The 12,500-nt window shown below is 37.7% G+C and overlaps 1 protein-coding gene across 3 annotated transcripts in view; it reads left to right on the top strand.

Moving 5' to 3' along the window:
- Positions 1-12,446, top strand: part of LOC113529523 (5-hydroxytryptamine receptor 1E) — a 22,963-nt gene extending 10,517 nt beyond the window's left edge. Inside the window, exons 1-2 of one of the 3 annotated variants that reach the window (XM_053231607.1) lie at positions 10,333-10,597; positions 10,709-12,446. In XM_053231607.1, coding sequence (XP_053087582.1) covers positions 10,772-11,824 — 1,053 coding nt within the window. In that variant the 5' untranslated portion in view covers positions 10,333-10,597; positions 10,709-10,771 and the 3' untranslated portion in view covers positions 11,825-12,446. Of the gene's footprint in view, positions 1-10,332; positions 10,598-10,708 lie in introns of those variants that run through there. The other 2 variants (XM_053231608.1, XM_034302082.2) reach the window with 2 other exon arrangements.
- Positions 12,447-12,500: the final 54 nt, after the last annotated feature.

The raw sequence follows: 12,500 nt of genomic DNA on the forward strand, positions 1-12,500 counted from the left end.
ACCGTATATAAAACCGTCTATAACACTGTATATAACACAGTCTATAACACCATCTATAACACCGTCTATAACACTGTATATAACACCGTCTATAACACCGTATATAAAACCGTCTATAACACTGTATATAACACCGTCTATAACACCGTATATAACACCGTCTATAACACTGTATATAACACAGTCTATAACACCATCTATAACACTGTATATAACACCGTCTATAACACCGTCTATAACACCGTATATAACACCGTATATAACACCATCTATAACACCGTATATAACACCGTATATAACACCGTCTATAACACTGTATATAACACCGTCTATAACACTGTATATAACACCGTCTATAACACCGTCTATAACACTGTATATAACACCGTATATAACACCGTCTATAACACCGTATATAACACCGTCTATAACACCGTATATAACACCGTATATAACACCGTCTATAACACTGTATATAACACCGTCTATAACACCGTATATAACACCGTCTATAACACCGTATATAACACCGTCTATAACACCGTATATAACACTGTATATAACACTGTATATAACACCGTCTATAACACTGTATATAACACCGTATATAACACCGTCTATAACACTGTCTGTAACACCGTATATAACACTGTATATAACACCGTATATAACACCGTATATAACACCGTCTATAACACCGTCTATAACACCGTCTATAACACTGTATATAACACCGTATATAACACCGTATATAACACTGTATATAACACCGTATATAACACCGTCTATAACACTGTATATAACACCGTATATAACACCGTATATAACACTGTATATAACACCGTATATAACACCGTCTATAACACTGTATATAACACCGTCTATAACACCGTATATAACACCGTCTATAACACCGTATATAACACCGTATATAACACCGTCTATAACACTGTATATAACACCGTCTATAACACCGTATATAACACCGTCTATAACACCGTATATAACACCGTCTATAACACCGTATATAACACTGTATATAACACTGTATATAACACCGTCTATAACACCGTATATAACACCGTATATAACACCGTCTATAACACTGTCTGTAACACCGTCTATAACACCGTCTATAACACCGTATATAACACCGTCTATAACACCGTATATAACACTGTATATAACACTGTATATAACACCGTCTATAACACCGTATATAACACCGTATATAACACCGTATATAACACCGTCTATAACACTGTATATAACACCGTCTATAACACCGTATATAACACCGTCTATAACACCGTCTATAACACTGTATATAACACCGTATATAACACCGTCTATAACACCGTATATAACACCGTATATAACACCGTATATAACACCGTATATAACACAGTCTATAACACCATCTATAACACTGTATATAACACCGTCTATAACACCGTCTATAACACCGTATATAACACCATCTATAACACCGTATATAACACCGTCTATAACACCGTATATAACACCGTATATAACACCGTATATAACACTGTCTATAACACCATCTATAACACCATCTATAACACTGTATATAACACCATCTATAACACCGTCTATAACACCGTCTATAACACCGTATATAACACCGTCTATAACACTGTATATAACACCGTATATAACACCGTCTATAACACCGTATATAACACCGTCTATAACACTGTATATAACACCGTCTATAACACCGTATATAACACCGTATATAACACCGTATATAACACTGTCTATAACACCATCTATAACACCATCTATAACACTGTATATAACACCGTCTATAACACCGTATATAACACCGTCTATAACACCGTATATAACACCGTCTATAACACTGTATATAACACCGTATATAACACCGTCTATAACACCGTCTATAACACCGTCTATAACACCGTATATAACACCGTCTATAACACTGTATATAACACCGTATATAACACCGTATATAACACCGTCTATAACACCGTATATAACACCGTCTATAACACTGTATATAACACCGTATATAACACCGTCTATAACACCGTCTATAACACCGTATATAACACCGTCTATAACACTGTATATAACACCGTCTATAACACCGTATATAACACCGTATATAACACCATCTATAACACCGTATATAACACCGTCTATAACACCGTCTATAACACCGTCTATAACACCATCTATAACACCATCTATAACACTGTATATAACACCGTCTATAACACCGTCTATAACACCGTATATAACACCGTATATAACACCGTCTATAACACCGTATATAACACTGTATATAACACCGTATATAACACTGTCTATAACACCGTATATAACACCGTCTATAACACCGTCTATAACACCGTATATAACACCATCTATAACACCGTCTATAACACCGTCTGTAACACCGTATATAACACCGTCTATAACACCATCTATAACACCGTATATAACACCATCTATAACACTGTATATAACACCGTATATAACACCGTCTATAACACCGTATATAACACCGTCTATAACACCGTATATAACACCGTATATAACACTGTCTATAACACCGTATATAACACTGTATATAACACCGTCTATAACACTGTCTGTAACACCGTATATAACACCGTATATAACACCGTATATAACACCGTATATAACACCGTCTATAACACTGTATATAACACCGTCTATGACACCGTCTATAACACCGTCTATAACACCGTCTATAACACCGTATATAACACCGTCTATAACACTGTATATAACACCGTATATAACACCGTATATAACACTGTCTATAACACCGTATATAACACTGTATATAACACCGTCTATAACACCGTCTATAACACTGTATATAACACCGTATATAACACCGTCTATAACACCGTATATAACACCGTCTATAACACCGTATATAACACCGTCTATAACACTGTATATAACACAGTCTATAACACCATCTATAACACTGTATATAACACCGTCTATAACACCGTCTATAACACCGTATATAACACCGTATATAACACCATCTATAACACCGTATATAACACCGTATATAACACCGTCTATAACACTGTATATAACACTGTATATAACACCGTATATAACACTGTCTATAACACCGTATATAACACCGTCTATAACACCGTCTATAACACCGTATATAACACCGTCTATAACACCGTATATAACACCGTATATAACACCGTATATAACACTGTCTATAACACCGTATATAACACTGTATATAACACCGTCTATAACACTGTCTGTAACACCGTATATAACACCGTATATAACACCGTATATAACACCGTATATAACACTGTATATAACACCGTCTATAACACCGTATATAACACCGTCTATAACACCGTCTATAACACTGTATATAACACCGTATATAACACCGTCTATAACACCGTATATAACACCGTCTATAACACCGTATATAACACCGTATATAACACCGTCTATAACACTGTATATAACACCGTCTATAACACCGTATATAACACCGTCTATAACACCGTATATAACACCGTCTATAACACCGTATATAACACTGTATATAACACCGTCTATAACACTGTCTGTAACACCGTATATAACACCGTATATAACACCGTATATAACACCGTCTATAACACCGTATATAACACCGTCTATAACACCGTATATAACACCATCTATAACACCATCTATAACACTGTATATAACACCGTCTATAACACCGTATATAACACCGTATATAACACCGTATATAACACTGTCTATAACACCATCTATAACACCATCTATAACACCGTATATAACACCGTATATAACACCGTCTATAACACCGTCTATAACACCGTCTATAACACCGTCTATAACACTGTATATAACACCGTATATAACACCGTCTATAACACCGTCTATAACACCGTATATAACACCGTCTATAACACTGTATATAACACCGTCTATAACACCGTATATAACACCGTATATAACACCATCTATAACACCGTATATAACACCGTATATAACACTGTCTGTAACACCGTATATAACACTGTATATAACACCGTCTATAACACTGTATATAACACCGTCTATAACACCGTCTATAACACCATCTATAACACCATCTATAACACTGTATATAACACCGTCTATAACACCGTCTACAACACCGTCTATAACACTGTATATAACACCGTCTATAACACCGTCTACAACACCGTCTATAACACCGTCTATAACACTGTATATAACACCGTATATAACACCGTCTATAACACCGTCTATAACACCGTATATAACACCGTCTATAACACCGTATATAACACCGTCTATAACACCGTATATAACACCGTATATAACACCGTATATAACACCGTCTATAACACCGTATATAACACAGTCTATAACACCATCTATAACACCGTCTATAACACCGTCTATAACACCGTATATAACACCGTATATAACACCATCTATAACACCGTATATAACACCGTATATAACACCGTCTATAACACCGTATATAACACTGTATATAACACCGTATATAACACTGTCTATAACACCGTATATAACACCGTCTATAACACCGTATATAACACCATCTATAACACCGTATATAACACCGTCTGTAACACCGTATATAACACCGTCTATAACACCGTATATAACACCGTCTATAACACCGTATATAACACCGTATATAACACTGTCTATAACACCGTATATAACACTGTATATAACACCGTCTATAACACCGTCTGTAACACCGTATATAACACCGTATATAACACCGTATATAACACCGTCTATAACACTGTATATAACACCGTCTATAACACCGTATATAACACCGTCTATAACACCGTCTATAACACTGTATATAACACCGTATATAACACCGTCTATAACACCGTATATAACACCGTCTATAACACCGTATATAACACCGTCTATAACACTGTATATAACACCGTCTATAACACCGTCTATAACACTGTCTGTAACACCGTATATAACACCGTATATAACACCGTATATAACACCGTCTATAACACTGTATATAACACCGTCTATAACACCGTATATAACACCGTCTATAACACTGTATATAACACTGTATATAACACCGTATATAACACCGTCTATAACACCGTATATAACACTGTATATAACACCGTATATAACACTGTCTATAACACTGTATATAACACCGTCTATAACACTGTATATAACACCATATATAACACCGTCTATAACACCGTATATAACACCGTATATAACACCGTCTATAACACCGTATATAACACCGTCTATAACACTGTATATAACACCGTATATAACACCGTATATAACACTGTCTATAACACCGTATATAACACCGTATATAACACCGTCTATAACACCGTATATAACACTGTCTATAACACCGTCTATAACACCGTATATAACACCGTCTATAACACCGTATATAACACCGTCTATAACACCGTATATAACACCGTATATAACACCGTATATAACACTGTATATAACACCGTCTATAACACCGTATATAACACCGTATATAACACCGTATATAACACCGTCTATAACACCGTATATAACACCGTATATAACACCGTATATAACACCGTCTATAACACCGTATATAACACTGTCTATAACACCGTATATAACACTGTATATAACACCGTCTATAACACCGTATATAACACCGTCTATAACACCGTATATAACACCGTCTATAACACCGTATATAACACCGTCTATAACACCGTATATAACACCGTCTATAACACCGTATATAACACCGTATATAACACCGTCTGTAACACCGTCTGTAACACCGTCTATAACACCGTATATAACACCATATATAACACCGTCTATAACACTGTATATAACACCGTCTATAACACCGTATATAACACCGTATATAACACCGTATATAACACCGTCTATAACACCGTATATAACACTGTATATAACACCGTCTATAACACCGTCTGTAACACCGTATATAACACCGTCTATAACACCGTCTATAACACCGTCTATAACACCATCTATAACACCGTATATAACACCGTATATAACACCGTCTATAACACTGTCTATAACACCGTATATAACACCGTATATAACACCATCTATAACACCGTCTATAACACCATCTATAACACCATCTATAACACCGTATATAACACCGTCTATAACACCGTATATAACACCGTCTATAACACCGTATATAACACCGTCTATAACACCGTATATAACACCGTATATAACACCGTCTATAACACCGTCTATAACACCGTATATAACACCATCTATAACACCATCTATAACACCGTCTATAACACCGTCTATAACACCATCTATAACACCATCTATAACACTGTATATAACACCGTATATAACACCGTATATAACACCGTATATAACACCGTCTATAACACCGTCTATAACACCGTATATAACACCGTATATAACACCGTCTATAACACCGTATATAACACCGTATATAACACCGTATATAACACCATCTATAACACCATCTATAACACTGTATATAACACCGTCTATAACACCGTATATAACACCGTCTATAACACCGTATATAACACCGTCTATAACACCGTATATAACACCGTATATAACACCGTATATAACACCGTCTATAACACCGTCTATAACACCGTCTATAACACTGTCTGTAACACTGTCTGTAACACTGTATATAACACCGTCTATAACACTGTCTGTAACACCGTATATAACACCGTATATAACACCGTATAAAACACGGTATATAACACTGTATATAACACCGTATATAACACCGTATATAACACCGTCTATAACACCGTATATAACTCCGTTTATAACACCGTATATAACACCGTCTATAACACCGTATATAACACCGTCTATAACACCGTCTATAACACCGTATATAACACCGTCTATAACACCGTCTATAACACCGTATATAACACCGTATATAACACTGTTTATAACACTGTATATAACACCGTCTATAACACCGTATATAACACCGTATATAACACCGTATATAACAACATATATAACACTGTATATAACACTGTATATAACACCATCTATAACACCGTATATAACACCGTATATAACAACGTATATAACACCATCTATAACACCGTATATAACACCGTATATAACACCGTCTATAACACCGTATATTACACCTTCTATAACACCGTCTATAACACTGTATATAACACTGTATATAAAACACTTTATATAACACCGTATATAACACCGTCTATAACACTGTATATAACACTGTATATAAAACACCGTATATAACACTGTCTATAACACCGTATATAACACTGTATATAACACTGTATATAACACTGTATATAAAACACCGTATATAACACTGTATATAACACCGTATATAACACCGTCTATAACACTGTATATAACACTGTATATAAAACACCGTATATAACACTGTATATAACACCGTCTATAACACTGTATATAACACCGTATATAACACCGTATATAACAACGTATATAACACCGTATATAACACTGTATATAACACCGTCTATAACACCGTATATAACACCGTCTATAACACCGTCTATAACACCGTATATAACACCGTATATAACACCGTCTATAACACTGTATATAACACCGTATATAACACCGTATATAACACTGTATATAAAACTGTTTATAACACTGTTTATAACACTGTATATAAAACTGTTTATAACACCAACTATAACACCGTATATAACACCATCTATAACACCGTATATAACACCGTATATAACACTGTCTATAGCACCGTATATAACACCGTATATAACAACGTATATAACACCGTATATAACAACGTATATAACACCGTATATAACACCATCTATAACACCGTATATAACACCGTATATAACACCGTCTATAACACCGTATATAACACCGTATATAACACTGTCTATAACACCGTCTATAACACCGTCTATAACACTGTATATAACACTGTTTATAACACTGTATATAACACCGTCTATAACACTGTCTATAACACCGTATATAACACTGTCTATAACACTGTCTATAACACCGTCTATAACACCGTCTATAACACCGTATATAACACCGTCTATAACACCGTATATAACACCGTTTATAACACCGTCTATAACACCGTATATAACACCGTCTATAACACCGTATATAACACCGTATATAACACCGTCTATAACACCGTATATTACACTGTTTATAACACTGTATATAACACCGTCTATAACACTGTATATAACACCGTCTATAACACCGTATATAACACCGTCTATAACACCGTCTATAACACTGTATAAACCACTGTTTATAACACTGTATATAACACCGTCTATAACACTGTCTATAACACCGTCTATAACACTGTCTATAACACTGTCTATAACACCGTCTATAACACTGTATATAACACTGTATATAAAACACCGTATATAACACTGTCTATAACACCGTATATAACACTGTATATAACACTGTATATAACACTGTATATAAAACACCGTATATAACACTGTATATAACACCGTATATAACACCGTCTATAACACTGTATATAACACTGTATATAAAACACCGTATATAACACTGTATATAACACCGTCTATAACACTGTATATAACACCGTATATAACACCGTATATAACAACGTATATAACACCGTATATAACACTGTATATAACACCGTCTATAACACCGTATATAACACCGTCTATAACACCGTCTATAACACCGTATATAACACCGTCTATAACACCGTATATAACACCGTATATAACACCGTCTATAACACCGTCTATAACACTGTATATAAAACTGTTTATAACACCGTCTATAACACTGTATATAACACCGTATATAACACCGTATATAACACTGTCTATAGCACCGTATATAACACCGTATATAACAACGTATATAACACCGTCTATAACACCGTATATAACACCGTCTATAACACTGTCTATAACACCGCATATAACACCGTATATAACACCGTATATAACACCATCTATAACACCGTATATAACACCGTATATAACACCGTCTATAACACCGTATATAACACCGTATATAACACTGTCTATAACACCGTCTATAACACCGTCTATAACACTGTATATAACACTGTTTATAACACTGTATATAACACCGTCTATAACACTGTCTATAACACCGTATATAACACTGTCTATAACACTGTCTATAACACCGTATATAACACCGTATATAACACCGTATATAACACCGTCTATAACACCGTATATAACACCGTTTATAACACCGTCTATAACACCGTATATAACACCGTATATAACACCGTCTATAACACCGTATATAACACCGTATATAACACCGTTTATAACACTGTATATAACACTGTTTATAACACTGTATATAACACCGTCTATAACACTGTCTATAACACCGTATATAACACTGTCTATAACACTGTCTATAACACCGTCTATAACACTGTATATAACACCGTATATAACACCGTCTATAACACTGTATATAACACTGTTTATAACACTGTATATAACACCGTCTATAACACCGTATATAACACCGTCTATAACACTGTCTATAACACCGTATATAACACTGTCTATAACACTGTCTATAACACCGTATATAACACTGTCTATAACACCGTATATAACACTGTCTATAACACCGTGCTGTACCTGCAGTGATGAACATTAATTAAAGCAGGTATTTAACAGATTGTTACACTTCATTAACACTGCTGTAGAGTGAAGCTCATGTCCAAAATATTTTGTGTGTGTGTGTGTGTGTGTGTGTGTGTGTGTGTGTGGTACAGTAAAGAAGGAAGGAATGTAGTTTTATCTGAGAACCAGTGCTTTAAACTTTAACCACACACACACACACACACTCCCTTTGTCCCTCACCTCTCGAGCCTACACAATTAAAAAACACTTTTATTTCTGTTTAATGTGGTTTTTACAGCAGCGGTGATATCACACTGTCATCAGAAAGACATCAGAAACCACACACACATACACACACACACACACACACACACACACACAGACAGACACACATACACACACACACACACACACACACACACACACGCATGCTCTCAGCTGTCAGTATGTGTTAGACAGAGCAGCTGTTTAGCTTTGACAGTGTGTCTGATTGAGTGGAACTCCAGAGCCCTGTGTGTGTGTGTGTGTGTGTGAGTGTGAGTGTGTGTGTGTGTGTGTGTGTGTGTGTGTGAGTGTGAGTGTGTGTGTGTGTGAGTGTGTGTGGGTTTTTTGCCATTATGACGCTGCAAAAGCTCAGAAGTCAGTTCCAGTGCAGGAGACGTGGCCTTCCACTGTACGAGGAGCTTTGCGTGAGAGTCGGGATTAAGATATTCTCAGATCTTCTGCACCTGATAGAAGAAAACACCTCACACCTGTCAGCCAATCAGATCATGTTATTTCCTGTGTGCAGCTCCACTTCATTGTGTTTATTACTGTAATTAGTGGAATTAAACTCATTAGGGAGTTAATTGTACGTGTTGTTGATTAATTGTCTGTTTAATTGTCTCCTGCAGGACTCTAATTAACAGCGAGGCTCCTGGAGCTCAGGAGGAGAATCAGTGTGAGCCGGGTTAGAGATGGAGCGGTTCCTGGCGGAAAGTTCTGAAGCTCCGCCCCTGATTAACTACACCCACTCCAACTCGTCCAATCAGGGAGCGGGGTTTGGTATCGCTGTGGCAACGGAGCGGCTAGCGGTAGCATCTCTGTTGGGTTTGCTGACGTTATCAACGGCTGTGATGAACGCTGCGGTCATCACCGCCATCTTGACCACCAGGAAGCTCCGCCTCCCCGCTAACTACCTCATCTGCTCGCTGGCTGTCACCGACTTCCTGGTCGCGGTGCTGGTGATGCCGCTGAGCATCCTGTACATCGCCATGGCAACATGGAACCTGGGTCGTGTGGTGTGTGAGGTGTGGCTGAGTGTGGACATGACCTGCTGCACCTGCTCCATCCTGCACCTGTGTGTCATTGCGCTCGACCGCTATTGGGCCATCACCAAGGCGGTGGAGTACACGCGCAAGAGGACGCCGCGTCGTGCTGTTACCATGGTCACCGCTGTCTGGGTGGCCTCCGTGTTCATCTCAGCCCCTCCCCTTTTCTGGCGTCGGCGACATGACGATGTTCACGAGTGTGCAATCGAGCACGACCAGCTGGGCTACAGCATCTACTCCACCTTCGGAGCCTTCTACATCCCCATGACTCTGATTCTCATCCTGTATTATCGCATTTATGGCGCAGCGAAGTCTCTCTACCAGAAACGCGGCTCCTCGCGCCACTTCAGCGACTCGCTGAACCACTTCCGGGTCGACCTGGCGACCTCCGGCCCCGGCGTGGAGCTGGAGAAGCTAAACAGCCCTGACGAGAGGAACCAGATGTGCAGCTCACGCGAGAGGAAGGCGGCACGGGTCCTCGGCCTCATCCTCGGCGCCTTCATCATCTGCTGGCTGCCGTTCTTCATTAAAGAGCTCCTGATGGCGCTGAAGGTCCTGCAGCCTTCTCCACACGTGTCCGATTTCCTCACGTGGCTCGGGTACATGAACTCGCTAATCAACCCGCTGCTCTACACCAGCTTCAACGAGGACTTCAAGCAGGCGTTTAAGAGGCTGCTGAAGCGCAAGGAGCACACATAGAGCCATGGAGACCTTCACCCTGTGTTCCAATCCTGCTTCTGAAGCACACTTATTGACTTCCCCTTGATTGAAGCACGTCGGCCATTTTAAGGGATGATGCATTGCTTGTGAAGTGAAGTGTGTCAGAGGAGGATTAAGTCGACTTCTCAGTGCACTTCTCGAGCACAAATACATTTTCTCCCTGGCTACGTCCCAAAAAAGTTAAATATTTATACCTGACTATGCTAAACATGGTGTTTACACACTATACAGTGCACCACTACAGAGATACTATTTAGCAGGCTAACTGTTACTTAGCTAGCTAGCTAAGCATACAGTGTCCACACTGGAACCCTAGTTGTGGCCACGTCCCAAACCAGCTGCTATATAGTATGCTAATACTAGTTAGCACTATTAATACACGCCTCCATCGGCTACGGTAGTTAGCAGACCACTTCGTTATCGTGCTGTAGCTGTGAAGAGACTTGAGGAGTGTTATTGTTTATTCTAAATCGCTTTCCTTCTTCTCTTTATCACTATAGACTTCAGGAGAAGTTACCCAGAATGCATTGCTGCAGTCTGACACATTTTTTTGTTTTTTGTTTTCAAAATGGTGTAAAGAGGAGAAATAAAGTACTTTGAAAATTGGTCTGTGTTTCTTTGATGGTCCATGGTACTTAGCAAACCGGCTACTGAG

The sequence above is a fragment of the Pangasianodon hypophthalmus genome, chromosome 30 (genome assembly GCF_027358585.1).
Source record: "Pangasianodon hypophthalmus isolate fPanHyp1 chromosome 30, fPanHyp1.pri, whole genome shotgun sequence".
NCBI classification, from domain to species: Eukaryota; Metazoa; Chordata; class Actinopteri; order Siluriformes; family Pangasiidae; genus Pangasianodon; species Pangasianodon hypophthalmus.